General features: G+C 46.2%; 1 protein-coding gene across 1 annotated transcript; it reads left to right on the top strand.

Moving 5' to 3' along the window:
* Positions 1 to 9,067: 9,067 nt before the first annotated feature.
* Positions 9,068 to 23,761, top strand: LOC101179596 (sialic acid-binding Ig-like lectin 10). The gene is made up of 5 exons (XM_030821918.1): positions 9,068 to 9,212; positions 9,910 to 10,173; positions 10,490 to 10,771; positions 10,921 to 11,023; positions 23,668 to 23,761. Exons 1-5 carry the CDS (start codon positions 9,068 to 9,070, stop codon positions 23,759 to 23,761), a joined length of 888 nt encoding a protein of 295 aa, XP_030677778.1.
* The last annotated feature ends 611 nt before the right edge of the window (positions 23,762 to 24,372 follow it).

The following is a 24,372-nucleotide window of genomic DNA, read 5'->3' on the forward strand; positions in this document are numbered from 1 at the left end:
TCTATTTAATTTGAGACAGTGTCTTGCTCTGTCACCCAGGCTGGAGTTCAGTGGCACAATCTCAGCTCACTGCAGCCTCGACCTCCCAGGCTCAAGCAGTCCTCCCACCTCAGCTTCCAGAGTAGCTGCACCCACGATGCCAGGCTAATTTTTTAAATTGTTTTGTAGAGACAGGGTGTCGCTATGTTGCCCAGGCTGGTCTCAAACTTCTGGGCTCAAGCGATCCTCCCACCTCAGCCTCCCAAAGTGCTGGGATTACAGATGTGAGAGATCAGAGTTTTTGAATATGAAGGACTCTTACATAGTCTGCAGTAACCCTCCCATTTTACCGAGGAGGAAAAGGAAGGGGAAGCAGAAAGGGGACAGAACTTGCCCAGAGCTATCCAACAAGTTACTGGCAAAGCCCCTGCTGGAACCAGCCCAGAGCTCTTCCCAACCTTTGATTCGAGGTTGTAAATTAAAGGAGGAGGAGGAGGAAGGATTTTGATAGTGAAAAAAAAAGCAAAAGTGGGTTATGATGCAGAGATAGGATTTGTTATCTGGAAGCCTGAGTAGCATCTTGGTGTAAGGAGGGAGTCGTTTTTTAAGAGAGACAGAAATCAGAATGGAAAAGCAGAGGGCTGGTTCTTGAATCAAAACATCACTGAGAAAAGAGATGAGTAAAGAGCGGTCACAATTTAAATGCTGAGGGAACCAGGCAGGTGATGTGAATGATAAACACTTGCCTAGCACTTATTTTGTGCTGGGGTCTGTTCTGAGAGTTTTACATGCATTCATTCATTTAATCCTCCCAACAATTCTGCCAGATGAATCCTGTTAAAATCTACCTGTTATAAGTGAGGAAACTGGGGAAACCCAGAGACGGGAGGTAATTTGCCCACAGTCACACAGCTGGCAAATGGTGGAGCCAGACTTAAACTCAGGCAGGCTGACTCAGCACACGGTCTTAACCACTGTGTTATATGCACCTCCCAGGTGGGTGCAGCAGGGAGAGCAGGGGCAGAAATGGACTGGAGAACAATTGTCCAATATTAAAGGGAAAAGTTAGTATCTGCCATGTGTTGTCAGATCTAATTTATTAAAAAGTAGCTGCAAGTTCAGACTTTTATGTGAGGATCCTGATTTTTAAACATTGCAACTAATTAAAGGAAGTCTGTATGCAGGTTTCTTAATGCAGGCTAAATAAAACCCCCTGCATTTTAACTGCCTCACAAAGCCACTAATTTGCAAACTCTAGACTATCTTTTAAACGAGGAAGCAGTTCCCTAGTGAGGGAAGGGCCTGGCCCAGAAACACCCAGAAAATGGGAGGCAAAGCCTTTGGACTGCTGGCTGTCCATTCACAGAAGAATCTAGAACCCTTCCTTTGAACTGGCTTCACATCCAAGTTGTATGGGTTTCCTGTTGCTTTCATAAGAATTACCACAACTTTAGCAGCTTTTTTGTTGTTTGTTTTGAGACCAAGTCTCGCTGTGTCACCCAGACTGGAGTGCAGTGGTGCAATCTCGGCTCACTGCAACCTCTGTCTCGTGGGTTCAAGCTATTCTTATTCCTCAGCCTCCCAAGTACCACCACGCCTGGCTAATTTTTAAAACATATTTTTAGTAGAAACAGGGTTTTGCCATGTTGTCCAGGCTGGCCTGGAACTCCTGGCCTCATGTGATCCACCTGCCTTGGCCTTCCAAAGTGCTGGGATTATAGGCATGAGCCACTGGGCCCAGCCCAACTTTAGCAGCTTTTAAAGTAACACTCATGTATGGTCTCACAGAAGGTCAAAAGTTCTGGTGTAGCGTGGTTCCCTTGGTTTTCTGCTCCAGCTTTCACAAGGCCTGAATCACAGTGTTGGCAGGGCTGTGTTGCTTTCTCCAGTCTCTTTGGATAAACCCATTTCCAAACACATTCAGAATCAGTTCCATGCTTTGTAGTAGTGAGGTCTGCATTCCCTTGCTAGCTGCCTGCTGGGGTCATTGTCAGCTTCTAGGAGCTGCCCTCATGGGCTCGTGGGTTCGTTCCTTCATCTTCAAAGCAAACAATGGTGAGTCGAATCCTTCTTATGCTTCACATCTCTCTGACCTCCACTTCTGGCTCATCTACGCCCTTTCTTTCTCCTGAATCTCTCTGACTTTTCTGCTTTGCAAGTTTCACGTGATTACATTCCATTCACTCAGTGCGGGATGATCTCCTCAATTTAAGATCAGCAGATTAGTCACCTTCACTCTATCAGCAAAGTCCCTTCACTCCATCAGCAAAGTCCCTTCACTGAAGCATGTAGATTAATGTTTAATTGAATAACCAGGGCACAGGAATCTTGGAATGGGAGACATCTTTAGAATTTTGCCTACCACACAAGCCCAGGGGGAAGACATTTGTAACTCACATGGTGCATAACTATATGCTTTTCCCACTGTCTTTCTCGAACCTTGTGAGGTGGACAGGACAGTTTGATTTATTCCCATATTTTATACATGAAGCATGGGACTCAGAGAGGAGAAGAGGTTTCAACCATGATGCCCAGCAGTTCTGAAGGCAGCCTGGCATACCGGAAAGAACACTGGGTTCGCAGTCCAGGGACCTACATTATGACTTCAGGGTGTCAATTTCTTGGCCCTGTGAACCTGACCAGTTCCTATCCTATTCTGGGCCTCAGTTTCCTTATCTGTGAAGTGATGCAGTGCTGTTGTGAGGTTAAGAATGATAAAGTATGTGAATCTCCAGTGCACAGCACATGGGCCACCATGATTGTTTAGTATTTATTTATTTATTTAAGATATCTGCAGAGCCACAGCTAGAACCCAGATTTATTTATTTATTTATTTATTTATCTCTGTCTCTTTCTCTCCATCTCTCTCTCTTTCTCTCTCTCTCTCCCAAGCTGGAGTGCAGTGGTGCCATCTCTGCTCACTGCAGCCTCTGCCTCCTGGGTTCAAGTGATTCTCATACCTCAGCCTCCCGAGTGGTTGGGACTACAGGTGCATGTCACCACGCCTGGCTAGTTTTTGCATTTTAAGTAGAGAAGGGGTTTTGCCATGTTAGCTAGGCTGGTCTCGAACTCCTGGCCTCAAGTGATATGCCCCCCTTGGCCTCCCAAAGTGCTGGGATTATAGGTGTGAGCCACCGCGCCTGGCCAAAATCCCAAATTCCTTGGTTCCAAATCTTCTTTCATTTGATAAAGCTTTATTATGCACCAGCTGTATTCCAGATTGTGTATTGGGTACTAGAGACACAAAAGTGACTCAGACTTGACTTTGAAAGGTGGACTCCATTATGTCACACAAAAGTACCTTCGGCATGACACACAAAGGCCACCCAGAAGTGGTACACAAAGGTGATTCCAACATGACACCCGAAAGATATCTGGATATGACTAACTTTCTCAAGGAACTCACGTTCTGGTCAGAATAGATACAGAGTGACTTCCCTGCGTACTGTGAAGGGGCAGAAGCTGCCCAAGGAGAGAAAAGAGAAACAGAGGGGAAGTAGGGTTGGTAGTATTTCTAGCAGTCTGCTAATAATCTGTCAAAGTTTGGAGTTTATTTTGACAGTAAAGTGAAGCCAACAGATGGTAATTAACAGGGAACTGACATGATTGATTTATAATGTAAAAGGATGCCATGTGGATGTGGAAATGTGAAGGGGCAATGGTGGAAATATCACTGGAACAATGGAGTAATGGGAATGCCACTGTCCTTCCTCAGGGGCAGAGCCCCCTGTGGAGTCTCCTTGTCATCTTCCTCTAAAAGTTTTCTAGAAGTCCCCGAAGAGTCTCCTACGTCTTCACAAACAGGCCCCATTCATCTGGTACCTGCAAGCATGGAAGCTTTACTTTTTTTTGTGGCGGGGATGGAGTCTTGCTGTGTCATCCAGGCTGGAGTGCAGTGGCGCGATCTCGGCTCACTGCAACCTCTGCCTCCCCAATTCAAGCAATTCTCCCACCTCAGCCTCCCGAGTAGCTGGGACTACAGGTACGTGCCATCACGCCAGGCTAATTTTTGTATTTTTAGTAGAGATGGGGTTTCTCCATGTTGCCCAGGCTGGCCTCAAACTCCTAGGCTCCAGCAATCTGCCCGCCTCGGCCTCCCAAAATGCTGGGATTCCAGGCGTGAGCCACTGCGCCTGGCCTAGAAGTTCACTTTTGGCTAGATTCCCTGGTAAGGCATCTTATCAGTTTCCCAACTAGCACGACAATCAAATGGAGAAGAGATACGGCAGTGGGCTGTGTGGGGTTGTTGCAACAGCTCCACAAGGTCATCAGAAAACCAGGCTCCCCATCTTGTTGTCGGCAACATCCCCAGATCTCTAGCTTTCATCCTCACAGTTGTCTCATAGACGGCTGCACCATCTCCAGCATCACATTCATCTTCCAGGAAGGAAGAAGAGGAAGGTGAGGAGGAGGAAATGATGGTGCCAGTGTCAGAAAAGCAGAACTCCCAAAACTCTCCAGCAGATAGCCTCTGAAGTTTGGTATTTTAAGTAGACAAGTCTGTCAAAATGTGTGCTCGGTAGTAAATCTAGCGGAGTTAAAGGTTTTTATTTATTTATTTGTTTATTTATTTTTGAGATGGAGTTTCACTCTTGTTGCCCAGGCTGGAGTGCAATGGTGCAATCTCAGCTCACTGCAACCTCTGCCTCCCAGGTTCAAGCGATTCTTCTGCCTCAGCCTCCCCAGTCGCTGGGATTACAGGCGCTTGCCACCACCCCCTATATATATATATATATATATATTTGTATTTTTAGTAGAGACGGGGTTTCACCAGGCTGATCTCAAACTCCTGACCTCAGGTGATCCACCTGCCTCAGCCTCCCAAAGTGCTGGGATTACAGGCATGAGCCACCGTGCCTGGCCAGGTTTTTATTTTTATTTTTTGCATTGTTCATGAGAGGTAGAGTACAGTCCTACAGATTGGTATACAATTTAGGAAAACAGAGATGTCAATTACAATGTTATTATTACCAGAGCAAGAAATCATCAAATAAGACAACCCGTCAGAATTCCATTTTATTTGGGGATCATTTTCATAAGACATGGAATAATTTCTAACATCTTTGTAGTCTCATAAGACCATTTTGTTTAAGTTATTCTTCCAAGAGCAGATTCGTATTAACAAAGACTAGAACAAGTCAGCAACCGTCATGAATATTCATACAAAACTGTATATTGAAGAGGAGAACATAAATGATATTCTTATAAACAGTCTCAGTTTTGCACAACATCAAATCAAATTCCTTGAACCATTTTATAACACAGAACAATATCTTTTGATTTATTGCTGCAGGGGCAGGAAACATGTCCTTCAACTCTTTCTGAGAGTCATGTACTTTATAATGAAAACTTATGTTTTTAAAACCAAGCCCTGGAATTTTATTAGCTAGTATTACATGGAAAAAAAAAATACCCTTGGGAGCTCAGTTGGGATGGCAAAAAAAAAAAAAAAAAAAAAAAAGGAGAAAAGCTGAGTAGGGTTTTATTCACTGATAGTGATTTGATAACATTTTTCTTCTCCTTGGCTCACTGGCCAGAACTCTGCCATATGGCCACCCCAGATGAAAATGAGACAAGAAAATAGAGATATTGTTTTTCAAATTGGTGGCTTGATCACCTGAACAAATTTGAAATAATAAGGAGGAAACAGAGGTTGGATATGAGGTAAGCAACTCTCAGGGTCTACCTGAGATACTGCCCTAGAGGAGATGGATAGCTAGGGCTGCTGAAGAGAGTCTGAGAGAGGAGGCTTCTTTCTGGATGTGAGATCCAGGAGAGAACTTCCAGGAGGAGGTTACATTTGACCTGGACTTGGAGAGAGAGGGAGGGTTTGAATGTGCGCAAAGGACAGAGCTGCAGAAGGACGCCATGACACGGGGAGTGGCCTGAGTAAACAGGCAGAGGAAGGATGTGTAGAGCATCTGTAGAAAGGATCCCCATTTCGGCTGGTGCATTGGCTCCCGCCTGTAATCCCAGCACTTTGGGAGGCCAAGGTGGGCAGATCACCCAAGGTTAGGAGTTTGAGACCAGCCTGGCCAACGTGGCGAAACCCTGTCTCTACCAAAAATACAAAAATTAGCTGGCCGTGCTGGCAGGCACCTTTAGTCCCAGCTACTCAGGAGGCTGAGGCAGGAGAATTGCTTGAACCCGGGAGGCAGAGGTTGCAGTGAGCTGAGATCGTGCCATTGCACTCCAGCCTGGGTGGCAGAGCAAGACTCTGTCTCAAAAAAGAAAAAAAAAAAAAAAAAAAAAAAAAAAAAAAAAAATATATATATATATATATATATATATATTTGGTATGGAAAGAATGATGGTGCAGGCATGGGGGCTATCAAGGTAAGGGAAAAGCGGGGCAAAATCAGGGAGAGCTCAAATGAAAGGCAGGGGAGTTTGGAATGTATCCTATCAGCCACTGAAATGTTGTTTATTTCGCAAATATCTCTCTTAAATATGTCACCTTCTCTTTGTCCCCCATAGCTATTGTTCCAGCTCAGACTTCATCCTCTTTCTCCTGGACTGTTGCTTCCTCCTCATTGCAGACCCAGAGGGACCTTTAGAACACCCAAACCCGTTCTCCCATGGTTCAAAACCATTCCATAATTTCCATGACTTCCCCCATTGACGTGGGAGGGAGTCCGAGCTCCTCAGCTTGGCATTTGAGGCTCTTTGAAGAGGCAATGGAGTGGGAATGCAGACTAGAGAGAGGAAAGCAGTCATGGTGTTGAGGCTTCACAAAGAGCGTGGGGACAACCCCTGTTCTTTTGTTTTTGAGGCAGGGTCTCGCTCTGTTGCCCAGGCTGGAGTACAGTGTTGTGACCACAGCTCACTACAGCCTCAACCTCCCAGGCACAAGAGATCCTCCCACCTCAGCTTCCTAAGTAGCTGGAACTACAGGCATGTACCATTATACCCGACTAATTTTTTTTTAACAATTTGTAGGGAGAGGGTCTCCCTACATTGCCCAGTCTGAAACTCTTGGACTCAAGTAGTCCTCCCACCTCAGCCTCTCAAAATGCTGGGATTACAGGCGTGAGCCGCTGCGCCCAGCCCAACCTCTGTTCTTGAAGATCCCCAGCATCTGGTCCCATCAGGCCCCTAATTCACAAGATTAACAGACCTTAGCGGTGGATTGAAAAGACAAGAGCCCCTAGAAAGTGGTGGACTTCTTTCTAGCCTCACCCCATGCTTCTTACTGCTGCCCCTCTCCTCATCCATTCCAAATCCTGCCCTCCAGGACAGACCAATCTGAGGTCAGAGTTAGCAGCAGGATACATCCTGGTCCTCTCTTGCCCCTGAGATCTCGCTGGGGCTGATGGCACTGCCACTGCTATGGTTGGGTAAGTAGAAGGAGAGGCAGCATGGAGGCGTCTTGGGGAGGTAAGGGTGGGTGGGGGTGGAAGGCAGACAGGGCTGAGGTAGGATGAAGGCCGAGGTAAGATGAAGTACCTAAAAAATGAGGTACTTGGCCAAGCACAGTGGCTCATGCCTGTAATCCCAGCACTCTGGGAGGCCAAGTTGGGCAGATCTCCTGAGGTCAGGAGTTGGAGACCAGCCTAGCCAACATGGTAATACCCTGTCTCTACTAAAAGTAGAAAAATTAGCCAGGTATGGTGGTGGGAACCCGTAATCCCAGCTACTGGGGAGGCTGAGTTGGGAGAATCACATGAACCGAGGAGCAGGTGTTGCGGTGAGCCAAGATCGTGCCACTGCACTTCACCCTGGGTGACAGCAAGACTCTGTCTAAAAAAAAAAAAAAAAAAAAAAAGTAGAATCTTTATTCTACAATATAGATCCTCAAAAAACCCTCAGTCTTTGAAGACTAGAGTTCAGGTTCAAGCTCTACCACCTTCAGTAATTCTCTTCAGTTTGCTCACCTAGACAATGGGGTGTTCCCCTTCTACAGAGCGAAAGGAAATTTATTTGTGGAAACCATTCAACCACAACAATTCTAGTTTTCACAAGGCTGTTGGGGAGGGGAGGGGGTTCCAAATGAGCTAATGGTTGGTGAGCACAATTATTCACTAACTGTTCACTATGACATGGTCTCTTGTAATGTAATGTGACTGAAGTCACAGTCTGCAATTATCATTACAGGGGGCCACGTGCCTCTGTAGTTATGGTCCTTAATTATCACAATACTGTGGCATCATTAGTATTATCATACCCGTTTCTCTGATTGAGAAACTGAGATTCAGAAATGATGCAACATGGCCAAGATCACAAGATACAGTTAATACCAACAAGAAGAGCAATAAAAAATCCAGCAGACTAGATTGGAGTGGTGCAGTTTAGGAGTCCCCAAGATGCCTCTGATTCAGTGATCCACAAGAAGGACTCAAAACTCAGCAGAACTGTTTTACTCTTGATTGCAGTTGATTCTAGCAAAAGAATACAGATGAAAATCAGTACAGGGAGGAGGTGCATAGGGCAGGGTTCAGGAGAGAGCAGGCATGAGCTTTCAGCTGACCTCTCCCAGTGGTGTTGCACCAACAGAGCTTACTTCTTTCAGCAACAATGTGTGGTGACATGCACAGACGTGCCAAGAAGAGAAGTGCACCCAATCCTTGGTGTCCAGGGTTTTTATTGTGGGTCTGGTCACTGACTTAGCTTAGTCTTCAGCCCCTCCAGAGATCAAGCTGATGCCCCAGGATCCAGGGCTCCCACCATAAATCATAGAGTTAGCATCAACTGATGAAGTCCAAGGTCCCAGGTAAACAAAGACACTTATCAGGCAGGATATCCCAAGGGTTTAGAGATCACCTCATAGGAGCTGGACAAGTGTCAAGCCTTTCTTAGGTAAGGTGACTCTTTCAATGCACAGATATAATACAGGAGTATGCTAGGTGGGTCTGTTTTTCAACTTGGATCTCTCCTTACAGGGTTACTTTCTCATGTTTTGATGGAAGTCAAGAAGATACCAGTGGAAGAGGGGCTGTGGACTACAATCCCTTGTGCATTTGAATTTCCCAAAGAACCCCCAAGCAATTCCGTGATCATGTGCTACTGGCTCAACAAAAACATCAGCTCCCTGGTAGCTACAAATAAACCCAGTGCTACCGTTGGTGATAACACCAAGGACAAATTTTACATGACTGGGAATCTTGCTGAAGAAGGCTGTACCCTACTCATCCACATTATACTCAAAGGGAACAGCATAACATATTTATTCTACGCAGATCTAGGAGAACAAAAAAGTGCTTTCCTGGGGGAGAATATCAAACTCTTTGTGTCAGGTGATGTTCAATATCATCCAATAAGTGGTTTGGAAAGAAGGAAATCCAAAAGTGGTTCTGGTGATTATGTGGTTTTTACCTGATGGGCACTGGGCTTTACAAAACCTTAGGTATTTGAGTTTTACAATGATGCAATGAGATCAGTATAATAGGTACCTTTACTTTTCTAAATAGAAATGGCAAAGAGAGAAGCAACTCGCCCTGTATCATCCAACCAGTACAAAATAGAGAGGAAATGATCACAGATTGGGCTGGGAAGGGGCAGAGTCTAAGGGGAGAACTGGTCTGGAAAAGGGAGGCAGAGTAGGAGCTGCCACTAGCACATGTAGTCTGGGACTCAGGTAAGGGGTCAGAATGTAGAATCCTCATTCTACAAGGTAGATCCTCAGAAAACTACTCACCCTCAGTCTTTGAAGACCAGAGTTCAGGTTCAAGCTCTACCACCTTGAGTAGTTCTCTTCAGTTTGATCACCTGGACGCTGGGCTGTTCCCCTTCCATGCAGAGAGAGGAAATCTATTTGTGAAAAACCATTAAACCCCAACAATCCCAGGTTTCACAAGGCTGCTGGGGAGGTGAGGGGGTTGCAAATGAGCTAATGGGTGGGGAGCACTTTGTAACCTGGAAACACTGCATCAGTGAAGTGTCCATGAGGGTCCCTTTTCCCCCAAGGTTTGGGTCTACTTCTCTCTTCTCTAGAGCTAACCCAAAAGCCAGAGCTTCACATCCCAGAGATTCTTTTGGCTGAGAAGCCTGTGACCTTGAACTGTACCCTCAAAGGCACCTGCAAAGAAACCAAAGCCCTCTTCCACTCCCGGAAGAACTCGGCCGTCTCCAGCAGCTCCTCCCCAGTGCTGCACTTCACCCTGAGGCCTGGGGACCATGGCAACACCGTTGGATGTCACTTGAACTTCTCCCTAGCCAATGTGACCAAAAACAGCTTGGTCAATCTCCAAGTGGTCTGTGAGTGCTGGTGGGCACAGGCAGGATCCTGAGAAATAGTGGGCTGAAGAAAAGGGAAAGAAATCTTAGGAGCTGTCACATCTTCCCCCTGACATTTGGGGCTGAAAGGCCAGAGGTAGGAGCTGAGCCCGAGTCTGAGGCAGATGTGGAGAGAGGATGAAAGGGGACTGTATTGAGTCCCAGCCCCACTCTGGGTTGCCAGAAAGTCTTTCTGAAGCTCCTTGTGAATAGCGAGTAAAGAGAAGACTGGGTCTTAGGGGAAGTAGAGAAGCAAAGTCAGGACATCTTGATGATCCCTGATTCTTCCTCTGCACAGCACCTGCCAGGCTGTTCAATTCCTCTTGTTCCTTGGAGAAGACAGTTCTGTGCAGCTGTTCCTTCCACGGGATCCCCACGCCGTCCATGCAGTGGTGGATGGGAGGTGTCCCTGTGGATGTGAACAGCATGGATAACATCCTCCAGGTGACTTCTTCCACACGTGCCCCCTGGGCCAACAGCACCATCAACCTCATCGGGGAGCCAGAAATAGTCATGAGACTTCGCTGTGAGGGGAAGAACCAATATGGAATTCACACTTCCAGCATCTTCCTGATGCCAAGTGAGTATCCAGGGACTTATGACTGAGCTGGAAAGAACACCTAAAGACCAGATGCGGATGGGCACAGGGCCGGAGGAAAGGGTAGAGCGTCTTAGCTCAGACTTCAAAGCCTTTGGAGAAAAGTGAATCTCACTTTCCTCCAATTCCAGATAAGAAAGCAGTTTCCAGTGTGTTCGTGAAAGGATTAATCCAGGGCATTGTATATGGAGCCATTGCATTCTCATTGCTCTTCTTCTGCCTCGTCCTCTTGTCGTGAGTATCAAAGTTCCAATTCATCAGCAGCCTTTCCCAAAGCCTACTACCTTGATTTATGTTCTCCATTTCCTTCCTCATACTTTCTTCTAATTTATTTTGCTTTGTCTTTTTTTTTTTTTTTTTTTTTGAGACAGGGTCTCCCTCTCTCACCCAGGCTGGAGTACAGTGGCTCAATCACAGCTCACTGTAGCCTCCACCTCCCTGGGCTCATATGATCCTCCCACCTCAGCCTCCTCAGTAGCTGGGACTACAAGTGTGTGCCACCACACCTGGCTAATTTTTGTATTTTTTGTAGAAATAGGATTTCACCATGTTGCCCAGGCAAGTTTCCAACTCCTGGGCTCAAGTGATCGACCCACCTTGGCCTCCCAAAGTGCTGTTGGGATTACTAGGCATGGCCCACCGCCCCTGGCCTTGTCTACCTTTTAAAAATGGTATCGTTAACTTTCTTATATCGTTAACTTTCAGCTACTCTTCTTTTTCAATATTTGTATTTAGGGCTATAAGTTTCACTCTAAGTGTGACTTTAGCTGCATCTCACAAATTTTAATATAAATATTTCATTATCATTTGGTTAAAATATTTCCAATTTCCATTATGATTTTTTGACCCATGAGTATTTTTTGTTTGTTTGTTTTTTGTTTGGTTTGGTTTGGTTTGGTTTTGAGACAGAGTTTTGCTCTTGTTGCCCAGGCTGGAGTACAATGGTGCGATCTCGGCTCACCACAACCTCCGCCTCCCAGGTTCAAGTGATTCTCCTGCCTCAGCCAACCAAGTAGCTGGGATTACAGGCATGTGCCACCACACCCGGCTAATTTTTTGGTATTTTTAGTAGAGATGGGGTTTCTCCATTTTGGTCAGGCTGGTCTTGACCTCCCAACCTCAGGTGATCCACCTGCCTCGGCCTCCCGAAGTGCTGGGATTACAGGCGTGAGCCACCTACCACCCCTGGCCGGACCCTTGAGTTTCTTAGGCACATTACTCTCTTTTTAAATGTTTAGCTTAAACTGAATAAGGTCAGAAAATATACTATGCATGATTTCAATTCTTTATTTTCGTTGTAACACATTTTTTGTTTAGTTTTTATAAATATTCCATGTGAACTTGAAAAGAATGTATATTCTATGCCTGTTGAATGCGGTATATATGTCTCTGTGTGTGAGTCTGTGTGTGTGTACACAATCACATACATATACATATATACCCTTTAAATCAAATTCATTAATCATGTTTAAATCTTCTCTACTTGTACTGACTTAATTGCCTGCCTGCTCTAATGATAAGAGATATGTGTTTTTAAATCTCCCACAGTGATTGTGGATTTGTTTGTTTCTTCTTGAAATTCTGTCAGTTTTTGCTTTATAAATCTTGAGGCCATGTCATTAGCTTCAAGTCTATTTTAAAATGTGCATACAAGGCCGAGCATGGTGGCTCACACCTGTAATCCCAGCACTTTGGGAGGCCAAGGCAGGTGGGTCACTTGAGGTCAGGAGTTTGAGACCAGCCTGGCCAACATGGTGAAACCTCGTCTGTACTAAAAATAAAAAATTAGCCGGGCATGGTGGCGTGTGCCTGTATTCCCAGCTACTTGGGAGATTGAGGCAGGAGAATGGCTTGAACCCAGGAAGTGGAGGCTGCAGTGGGCCAAGATCATGCTGCTGCACTCCAGCCTGGGCAACAGAGTGAGAGACTCTGTCTCAAAAAAAAAAAAAGTGCATACAAGTATCTTCCTTATATCAGACACCATTTTTCTTCTTCACCTTTGTATTAAAGCCTATTCTGTCAGATATTAGTATAGCTCCACCAGCTCCTTTTTTTACACCTACTCTCAATCTGTGATCTTAAGGTTTAGATATGTGTTTCATAATCAGCATATGATTTTGACTTTTTTTAGTCTTGTAATTTTTAAATTGGATTTAAATTAATTTACTTGATGTAATTACTGGTGCATTTAAATACTGATGGTATTTCAATGTACCATCCTAGTTTGTTCCATATGTTTCTTTTTTCCCTTTACTTGTCTTCATTTGGATTGGCTGGGTATTTTTATCAATCCATTCTTTTCTTTCTACTAGTTGAAAATTATGCGATTATATGTTTTTAAATATTCTTTTACTGGTTACCCAGAAATCACAACATCTATACTTCAGTTATCAAAGTATATATTTGATAATTTCAAAGTATAAAACCTTTACCCTCCTCCAGATAATATAAAGACCTTAGAACAGTTGAACTCTAGTTTTCCTCCTCACAACTTACATGCTATTTTTATAACATGCTTTGTGGATTTTATCAATTCCAATATACATGTTATTTCACATTCAAACATCTCTGAAATAGAGATATGTCTTCAACTGATGGTGATTTACAGTTGCTGTTGGTCCCAGGTGGCAGTCCTGATAAAGTTGTCATTGCCTGCAGGTGCATGAACTCTGTCATTGCTGTTCATATTATCACTTTAATTGAATTATTTATTCATTGATACATGTTTACTTTATTGCCTTTTCAAACATTTGCAAAAGTATTACATTATTAGCTGGTACTGAAACAAAGTTATTGTGTATACAGAAGGGCACAGAAGTAAAAGAGTAAGCATACCTTTCATTCTGTGACACCTGTAACATTTGTTTGAGAAATGACCAGAATTCCATATTTTTTTGTAAAGCAACAATCTGGTGCTTTATAGAACCTAGGAAAGAGAGATACCCACATGTGGATGAAGCCATGTTACTTTTTCTTGTAAGATAAAAAGCAAAAGGGTAATTTATCTCATAAACTGTCAATGCAAATGAAATCAGAAGAAATTGCTTAATCCTTCAGAAGACATTTTTAAAATTTAAATTAACACGACATGGGATGATTCATGTGCTGTTCAGGACTGTGTTAGTTCTTAATAGTTTAACTGGCAACATTTTTTTTCCCTTAGTGATATATAAATTATGCATCTTACTATTAGTGGCATTTTATTATGAATGAAATACCGATTCTATATTTTTGAGCCCCCAAAGATATCACCATCATCTTTGGTTTTATTTTGTACATTCACTGCTCATTTTGATTTACATACATATTTACCATACTCTCTATTCTTTATTCCTTACATTCTGTTAGTATTCTGAGGTCTTCCATCCAGAATCTTTTTTCCTGAAATATATTCTCCTGGGCTCAAGTGATCGACCCACCTTGGCCTCCCAAAGTGCTGTTGGGATTACTAGGCATGGCCCACCGCCCCTGGCCTTGTCTACCTTTTAAAAATGGTATCGTTAACTTTCTTATATCGTTAACTTTCAGCTACTCTTCTTTTTCAATATTTGTATTTAGGGCTATAAGTTTTGCTCTAAGTGTGACTTTAGCTGCATCTCACAAATTTTAATATAAATATTTCATTATCATTTGGTTAAAATATTTCCAATTTCCATTATGATTTTTTGACCCATGAGTATTTTTTGTTTGTTTGTTTTTTGTTTGGTTTGGTTTGGTTTGGTTTTGAGACAGAGTTTTGCTCTTGTTGCCCAGAAAGCCCTTTAGAATTGGTTTTCTGGTAGCAAACATTCTTGGTTTCTTCTCTCACTCTCTCTCTCTCTGTCTACCCCCACTCCCCACTCTCTTTCCCTCTCCCTTCATAGTTGAAAGATATTTTGGCCAGACGTGGTGGCTCACGTCTGTAATACCAGCACTTTGGGAGGCCAAGGTGGGTGGATCACTTGAGGCCAGAAGTTTTAGACCAGCCAAGCCAACATGGTGAAACCCTGTCTCTACTGAAAATACAAAAAACAAAAATAGCCAGATTTGGTATTGTCCACCTGTAATCCCAGCTACTCAAGAGGCTGAGGGAGGAGAATCGCCTGAACCCTGGAGGCAGAGGCTGCAGTGAGCTGAGATTGTGCCACTGCACTCCAGTCTGGACCACAGAGTGAGACTCTGTCTCAAAAAAAAAAAAAAAAAGGTGTATTTGCCAAGTTTGGAATGCTGCACTGCAGGCATTTTCTTTCAGTATCTTGAACTATTCCATGTTCCACTATATCTTGCTTCTATTATCACAGGAGAAAAGTCAGCTGTGACTCTCATCTGCTGCTCCTTTGAAAATGATCTCTCCTTATCTGTCTCTGCCTTTAAGACCTCTTTGTCTCTGACATTTCTGATTTGGCCTCACACTTTACACTTTCATAACACCAACTTGCCTATTTGTCTGTGACACATGCGTTTCTTGCCCTGCAGCTTTGCTGACAGTGTGGCTTCTGCCCAATACTCCCCCTCATCTGCATTTCATCTTCTACCCCTGCTCCCCTCTCACACCTGGCTGACATTTACTCATCATTTAGGACTTAGCCTACACCCCTTCCATCACACGCTCTGGAAAACTTCCCCCGGCCTCTCTCCAGGGCCAGGTGTCTTTTCAGGACTCCTGTAGGTCTCCTGGACTTTTGGGTATTAGCACTAACACTTCTACTTTGATGTGACTGAGTGTGGATATCATTTTTTTAGATTTGTCTTTATTTATATTTATTTGGCCTCTTCAATCTATGCTTTGGTGTCTTTCATCAGTTCTGGAAAGATTCTTAACCACTGTTTATATGCCTCTGCTCTTTGTTTTCATTATAGGGCTCTTATCTGATGTTTGTAAAGCTTTATCTGTTTCCCCTCTTACCCTGTGTCCTGTATTTTCCAGAGAGAGGGAGTCAAGTAAACAAGTAATAGGTTAGAGGTCTGTATGAGGGAGATGCTAAGAGAACCCTACTCTTTCACTGTCTCTATCCTTGGAGCAGAGGTAGGGGATCAGTATTGCCCAGATATCCTTTAGCTTGCCTCTAATCAACCCCCTCCAACTTCACAACTCTGTCAATATGCCAGGTGTTTCTCTCTTTCCCCCAATCTCTTATCCTGTCATGTTCAACAATAAGGTTTACCTACTTTCAAGGAAAAAATCAACTCCCCAACACATACAACGTTATTACCGTTGACATTGAGTGATGTACTCCCTGCCTTTTTTAGGGAAAGAGACTTCCTTCCTCCCGTCCAAGGTAAGCCTCACCTCCTCTGCTTGGGAATCCTTCTCCTCCACTGCCTTAGGAGCTGTACTCCACCAGTCATCCCTTCTGGCTCTTAAATTTTCAATCATTCTTTCTTTGCTGGCACAAATCTCTCCTGCCTCAGCCCCACAGGCTTCCTCTATGTACTATCCAATATTCTTTTGAGAAAGTATCTTACACCACTTCCTGATTCTCATCACTCTTCCACTTGTTCCCCAGCACCAGGCCACTGACACGACATTGTCTAAAGCAACCAGTTATCCTTATTCTCAACGTTATTCTCAAAATTCAGTGGTAGGTGTTCTTTCTCTTGTTCACCTTTAGGCAGAATTTAGGACTGGGGTTGGTGGGGTGAGGCCCTCCCACCCAGTGGCTTATTTTCATAGCAAGGGAAGCATGGCAAGGCTGTCTGCTGAAAATGAGATGGGTGGGAGCATGGGGGATCCGTGGGGGATTGAGAAGAGGCGTGATGTGTTAGGGTGGTTGGAATAGCCACTGGGGAGAATGAGCAGGATCTGTATAAGGACAAGGAGAGCAACCACTGAGCAGTAGCAAAGGCCCAATGGTTACTGGAGATTAGTAATCATTAATGGTGGCAAGCGTCATTGCTATGTGACATCTCCTCCCAGCAGTGGTCATTGGAAGATGTCTTAGTCCATTCAGGCTGCTGTAACAGAATGCATAGACTGGGTGGCTTATGAACAAAAGGAATTTACTTCTCACAGTTCTGAAGGCTGGGAAGTTCAGGATCAAGGCACCAGAAGATTCGGTGTCTGGTGAGGGCCTGCTTCTTGGTTCACAGACGGCACCTTCTGGTTGTGTCCTCACATGGTGTACCGGGAAAGGGAGTTATCTGGGGTCCCTTTATAAGGGCACCGCAATCCCATTCATGAGGGCTACACACTCCCAACCTAATCACTCCCCAAAGGCCCCAGCTCCAAATACCAGAACACTGGAGATTATGTTTCAACAGAAGAATTTTGGAGGAACACAAACATTCAGACTATAGCAGAAAAAAAGGAGTAGATGATGGCATTGGTCTAGGTTTGAGTATTCACGGACAAGACGCCAGGAAGGGTGATGGAGTGCGGAGGTGGGAGACGGGCAAGCGAGGAGGCTGGAAGGAGAGAGAGAGCACTTTAACTGGGGAGCCATTGTACCTAGTGGGGTGGGGAGGGAAAGAAAGGAAGAGAAACAGAGAGTCTTCATAGACTCTAGAAAATACAGTGTCTTGGAATTGAAGCTTCCACCTGTGACATCATATAATGGGAACAGTTGGAAGGGGAGCACCAAAAAACTGGATGGATAGAAGAACTAGGCAGATCATGAGGTATTGGAATTTACATTTTCATAAGTGGAAAAGTTTTGGGAGATAATGAACCCTTGGTAGTTAAAGGAAACAGTTGCATTCATCAGTTCTCTTCCAGTTGTGAGTTATGAGGGCTGTATTCAACAAGCTCAAAGAGAAAGGGAACACTTCTGGTCATCTGTTGCTATGTCTCTACCCCTGTCTTAGTCCCTCTGGGCTGCTACAACACAATGCCATAGATTGGGTGTTTTGTGCATAACAGAGATTTATTTCTCACAGTTCTGGAAGCCAGGAAGTCCAAGGTCAGGGTGCCAGCAGGTTCAGTGTCTGGTGAGGGCTCTCTTCCTTAGAAATGACATCTTCTCACTGTGTCCTCACTTGGTGGAAGGGACTGGGGGTCTCGCTGAGGTCTCTTTTATAAAGGGTCTTGTCTCATTCAGGAGGGTTCCGTCCTCATGAACTAATCACCTCCCAAAGGCCCCACCTCCAAATACAGTCACCTTGAGGGTTAGGATTTCAACATGTGAATTTGAGCGGGGGGTGTAAACATTCAGACCATAGCAATCCCCCAAAATACAGTGGCTTCAGACAATAATCATTTTAGTATTTTTCATGATTTCCTAGATTAGGAATTTGGGCAGGGCCCAGCTGGCTGATTCTTCTGCTCCCTGTGGTGTCACTTGAGGTCACTTGCATTGGGCTAGCATGGAGAATCCAAAATGCTTTCATTCACAAACCAGGCATTTTGGTGTGGACAGCCAGAAGGCGAGGCTCAGCTGGGCCCCTCTTTCTTTCCACGTGGGCTCCGAGTCTCTCCGTGCGCTCTCTTCCAAAGCAGAAGCTGCCAGTCCTCTTAAAGGACAGGCCCAGAATCAACAGCACATCACTTCCACAACATTCTCTTAGAGCAAGTCACAGCCTGGCCAAAATTCAAAGGGAGAAGAAATAGACTCCACCTCTCCTTAGGAAAACTGTCCAAGGATTTGCCACCATTTTTAATCTGCTGTAGGAACAGATTGACTGTTAAGTCTAAAGGTATGCATTAGTTTGCAGGAGCTGCCATAACAAAATACCACAGACTAAGTGGCTTAAACAACAGAAATTTGAGGCCAGGCATGGTGGCTCATGCCTGTAATCTCAGCACTTTGGGAGGCTGAGGCAGGCCGATCATCTGAGGTCGGGAGTTCGAGACCAGCCTGACCAACATGGAGAAACCCTGTCTCTACTAAAAATACAAAATTAGCCAGGCGTGATGGCGCATGCCTGTAATCCCAGCTACTCGGGAGGCTGAGGCAGAATCACTTGAACCTGGGAGGTGGAGGTTGCAGTGAGCTGAGATCTCACCATTGCACTCCAGCCTGGGCAACAAGAGCGAAACTCCATCTCAACAAACAAACAAACAAACAAACGAAAAACAGAAATTTGTCCTCCCAGCATTCTGGAGGCTGGAAGTCCATGATCAAGGTGTCAGCAGTGTTGGTTTCTCCTGAGGCCTCTGTCCTCACTCTCTTACTGCCTCTTCTCATGGTCATACCTCTGTGCACACACCCCTTGTCTCTCCCTCTTCTTGTAAGGTGCTATGGTCTGAATGTCTGTATGCCCCCTACCCCTGCTAATTCATTTGTTGGAATCCTAACCCCCAAGATGATGGTGTTTGGAGGTGGGGCCTTGGGAGGTGATTAGGTCATAAAGGTGGAGTCCTCATGGATAGGATTTGTGCCCTAATAAAAGAGCCCCCAGAGAGCCATCTCCTCCCTTTCACCACATGAGGACACAGCTAGAATTTGCTATCCATGAACCAGGAAGCAAGCCTTGCCCAGACATCAAATATACCAGCGCCTTGATCTTGGGCTTTACAGCCTCTAGAACTACGAGAAATAAATTTCTGTTGCTTATAAGCCACCCAGTCTATGGCACCTTGTGATAGCAGCACAGACAATCTAAGACATAAGGACACCAGTCATATAGCATCAAGGCCCCACCTGAACAGCCTTCATTTGACTTGAGGCGCTATTTCCAAATACAGTCACATAGACTATGGCCTACCCATAACGATCTCATTTAACCTTAGTAACCCCTTAAAAGGCCCTATCTCCAAACACGGTTACATTCTGAGCTACTGAGGGTTGGGACTTCAACATATATATCTGTGGGGACACAATTCCGCCCGTGACAGGCAGATCTACACTTCAGGCATGTCTGAATCCAGGCATGCAGATGGCTTCACCAAGAGTCTGTCTTGACCCCACCCCATGGCTCTGCTTCCTTCTGGTTAATATGAGCTCTGGAGGCTCTCTTCACCTTACAGGCAAGATGGCCAGCCCCAGATTCACGTCCTCCTCTCTTAGCTAACTCCAGCTGACAGAGAACTTGTCTTCTCATGGTGATTTAGCAATCCCAGGGAAGACTGATTGGCCCTGCCTGAGTCAAGGGTTGATGCTGCCTCTAACAGCCCATCCCAGCTGGCTCCCCCAGGAAGGGATTCCAGCCATCGCCACCAACAAAAAGGAACCGGCCTCAGGAGCTCTGGGAGCTGACGTGTCGGGGTGACAGTTGGGTCTGTCCATGGGAATGCCAAAGGCACCCAAAATGATGACAGGAATCTGGGGAGAGAAAGACTGTGAGTCAAGCATAAAAATCCTCTGGGAATACAGAGGCCTGGCCTAGGGGGTTGCCAGTGACAGAAATGAGGAGAGGAAGGGGATGTTCTGGCCCAATAGCCAGAGGCTCAAAGTAGCAGAGGGAGACTCTTTCTTCGGAGGATGAGGGTTCTAAAACAGAAGAACACAGGTGTGGGCCCCAGGCCTCCTGGAGAATCAGGCCAGAGGCAGGGTCGCTCTCACTGGGGAGAGGACTTCGGAGGTGGTGTCCTGGGGAAGGAGAAGGAAGGGATCTGGGAAGAGTGGGGTGCAGGGGGTAGGTAGGGGCCAAACACAGCAGAAGATAGGTGGAGAGTCCAGGACAGGAGAGTGGGGTGGTGGTGCCCCAGCCAGAGGGCTGAGCAGGAGGCATGGGGGCAGTAGATTGGGCCACAGGTGTGGAGGTGTCCCCTGCAGGCGGGCTGGTGGCTCTGGAGCTGAGCTGTGCCAAGTTCCCTCAGGAGGCAGACACTGGGGGCCTTGGGAGGGCAGGAGGAGAGTCACAGTGTGTCCAAGCAAATCCAGTACAAGCATAGGAGCGGGTTGTGAATGGGAGGAAAACCTACAATAAAACAAAATGGCTTCCAGACGCAGTGGCTCATGCCTGTAACCCCAGCACTTTGGGAGGCCAAGGCGGGCAAATCGCGAGGTCAGGAGTTCGAGACCAGCCTGGCCAACATGGTGAAACCCGTCTCTACTAAAAATACAAAAATTAGCCAGGCGTGGTGGCATGTGCCTGTAATCCCAGCTACTTGGTAGCCTGAGGCAGGAGAATCACTTGAACCCAGCAGGTGGGGGTTGCAGTGAGCCAAGATTGTGCCACTGCACTCCAGCCTGGGCAACAGAGCAAGACTCCATCTAAAAGAAAAAAAAAATGGGGCTGGGTGCATTGACTCATGCCTGTATTCCTAGCACTTTGGGAGCCCAAGGCAGGAGGATCGCTTGAGCCCAGGAGTTTGAGACCAGCCTGGGAAACATAATGAGACCCCATCTCTACAAAAAAATACAAAAATTAGCTGAACGCAGTGGCGCATGCATATAGTCCCAGCTGCTCAGGAGGCTGAGGTGGGAGGATGGCTTGAGCCCAGGAGGGAGAGGCTGCAATGAGCTGTGATCACACCACTGCACTTCAGCCTGGATGACACAGTGAGACCCTGTCTCTCAAAAAAAGAAAAGAAAAGAAACAATATTTGCAATAATAGTCTTGAATTCAAACCATCTCACAAGGCTGTTTCAATATTTTGCTATTTTCCTGCATGTCTGGATTTGTATGCTTTGGCCTCATTCATAATTATTTAGACTGTGCAAAACATGAAAATGGCCTTTATAACAGTGCACATGCTGCACACTGATGCAACAGAGATGTGTGATGCAAAGCCTTTCTCCATGCCTTAACTCAACAGAAATTTACTCAGCAAATTCTACATGCCAGGTCATACTGTTACAGGAAAGGGATCTGGATCCAGACCCCAAGAGAAGGTTCTTGGATCTCGCACAAGAAGGAATTCAGGGAGAGTCTGTAAAGTGAAAGCAAGTTTATTAAGAAAGTAAAGGAATAAAAGAATGACTACTCTTTTTTAGACAGAGCAATGACAGAGCCGTCCGGAGGCCTGCTGGTTGCCCATTTTTATGGTTATTTCCTGATATGCTAAACAAGGGGTGGATTATTCCTGCCTCCCCTTTTTAGACCATATAGGGTAACTTCCTGATGTTGCCATGGCATCTATAACCTGTCATGGTGCTGGCGGGAGTGTAGCAGTGAGGATGACCAGAGGTCACTCTCGTCGCCATCTTAGTTTTGGTGGGTTTTGGCTGGCTTCTTTACTGCAACCTGTTTTATCAGCAAGGTCTTTATGACCTGTATTTTGTGCCGACCTCCTATCTCATCCTGTGACTTAGAATGCCTTCACTGTCTGGGAATGCAGCCAAGTAGGTCTCAGCCTTATTCTACCCAGCCCCTGTTCAAGATGGAGTAACTCTGGTTCAAATACCTCTGACAATATCGTAGAGCAAACCAGGCCTCAGGGAGGTGGACACTGCACGATGACATAAACAGATGTGTAGGGACAAATGTTGGGAAGTGCCTGGAGGAAAACGGGGAGCTGGGAGAGAGTGTGGCAAGGGGAGGGGGCAGGGAGCAGCCTTCAGGTACTTGCTCTGAGGCCTAAAGGAGTGTGGGGAGCTGCCCAGAACGAGGGATCCACAGTTCTAGGCTCTGAGATTGCAAAGGTTTATCGAGTTCAAGAGCCCAGCAGGGCCAGATGAGCTCAGAGCTTCGGGAGAGCTTGGGAGAGGCTAACCTGCGGGCAGAGCCTCAAGGGCTCTGGTGAGAAGTTTGGGTTTATCTTCTCTCGTGGAGGGCTATTTCCTCTCATGCTTGGTCATCCTGGAAGGTGAGCTGCTCTTCAGTGGGGACTTTACCTGCAAGAAGTATATGCGGACAATGCGGTGGGCAAGTCCCTCCGAAATGAGTTTCGTGTGAGTTGCCCAACAGCGTAACAAACCGGGGGCTATTTGTGTTCATTGCTCACATTGTCGCTCTCTGATGCAGATCTCTGTAAATGGAGGCCTCAGCTTCTAAGAGAAATAAAAAACAGTTTTTTTGCAACCCAAAGCCCAGGCGGAAATAGACACGCTTCCTTGTCATTCCTTTGACCAACGACTAGATTTTTTTTTTTTCTAGTGCCCCCTTGAGGTGGGGGTGTTATATCCAGGTCCCTACCTACTATGGACCCAAGGCCTTGTTGTCTGCTGTCACTGGGCCATTTAAACCAAGTCCCTTGGTTATTATAACAGCAAGCCCCCGCTTCCCCACAACCCAGCGGTGTGCAGCCAGCCCTCAGTTGATGCGTGGCCTCTGATCTTCAGTCCCCAAAGTCCTTACGACCTCAGCCCCATCGGTGTTTTCGGATGTTTTTGTAGAGCAAGAGTTTGCAGACAGGAAATGGACGTTTGAATCTTATTGTCTGAATGCAGAAAGAAACAATGGAAGGATCTCCATCTGGGGAGGAACAGATCGGGTCTTTAAAGCTTGCTTAGGCTGCTCTGCAGGGGACACGGGGCAGAAGGACAGAGCCGCCAGCCAGGGACCAGCAGGTGGCTCCTGCAGCTGCCAGAGCAAGAAAGGAAGGGGAACAGTTATATAATCCATGGGACATCCACACAACAGAACAACACAGCTGTCAGAAAGAGCAAGGCGGTGTGCCGGGCACGGACACGCACACATGAGCCAGAAATATTCGGAGGAGGAAGAAAGGTGCAAAATAAAAAAGACCTGTCCAAAACTAAAAAGTATATATGGAGACATCACAGGGCAGCAAGAGAAGCAGGAATGGACCAGACACTAAGGGCCACCAGGCTGAAGGGCTGGGCTCTGTCTTGGGGGAACTGGGAAGCCATGGGAGGGCTGTGAGCAGGAGAGGAGCCAGGCAGCTCTGGGGGACAGAGTGAATTCCAGGAGTCCCAGAAAGAGGCTTGGGAGAGGGTTCACTCCAAGAGAATAGAGGTTCTTATCCCCATTTGACGGGCAGGGGTGGGGCTGTGCTGGTTGCAGAACCAGCAAGCGGAGGAAGCTGGTGTTCTGGGCCCAGCCTAGGGCTCCTTCTGGGAACTGGGCGGGGCAGGGACTGAGCACAGCATTCACCACGGGGCTTCCTGCCTTAGAATGAAGATGCTTACCTGGTGGGAGGAGCATCAGAGTCCCAAGACCAAAGAAGTCCTGCCCCTTAAGAAACCAGAGCTGCTGGAGGAAACATAAGTACCCGAAATGCCTGAAGCTGACACCCCACCAGACCGGGCTGGAGGTAAGTCCCTGGGACAGTCACAGGCAGGCCGTCAAGCAACAGGGCCACAGGCCAGGGCCCCCACCCCATCACCTGGCAGAACCACTGGGAGGCACTTGTTCAGGACGCAGAGTCCCAGGCCCCCTCGCCCCACACACCAGATGCTACATTTGCCAAAACAAAGCCCCGCAGACTGGGTGGCTTGAATGGCAGATACGGATTTTCTCCCCCTCTGGAGGCTGGAAATCCCAGGTCAAGGTGCCAACAGCAGAGCTTCCTTCCGAGGCCTCTCACCTTGGCCCGTAGATGCCGCCTTCTCCCTGTGTCCTCACTGGGTCGTCCCTCTGCGTGTGCCTGGGTCCTAATTTCCTTCCCTTGTAAGGACACCAGTCATTGAATTCAGGCCCACCATGTGACATCATTTAACCTTAATCACCTATGTTAAGACCTGTCTCCAGTACAGTCACATTCTGAGTCACTGGGGGTTAGGATGTCAACATATGAATGATGGGGGTGGGGTGGATTCACACTTCCGCCCATAACAGAGGCTTAAAGAGGCTGCTTGGATTCCCCCGTGTTGGGTACT

This window comes from Nomascus leucogenys, chromosome 10, assembly GCF_006542625.1.
Source record: "Nomascus leucogenys isolate Asia chromosome 10, Asia_NLE_v1, whole genome shotgun sequence".
Taxonomy (NCBI): Eukaryota; Metazoa; Chordata; class Mammalia; order Primates; family Hylobatidae; genus Nomascus; species Nomascus leucogenys.

Bases quoted from the DNA above. Each gene is read 5' to 3' on its own strand.
- LOC101179596 (XM_030821918.1), top strand. From the start codon at position 9,068: ATGACTGGGAATCTTGCTGAAGAAGGCTGTACCCTACTCATCCACATT. The intron at 10,772-10,920 runs GTGAGTATCCAG...CTCCAATTCCAG, and splicing joins CAGCATCTTCCTGATGCCAA to ATAAGAAAGCAGTTTCCAGT. The intron at 11,024-23,667 runs GTGAGTATCAAA...TTCCTGCCTTAG, and splicing joins TTCTGCCTCGTCCTCTTGTC to AATGAAGATGCTTACCTGGT.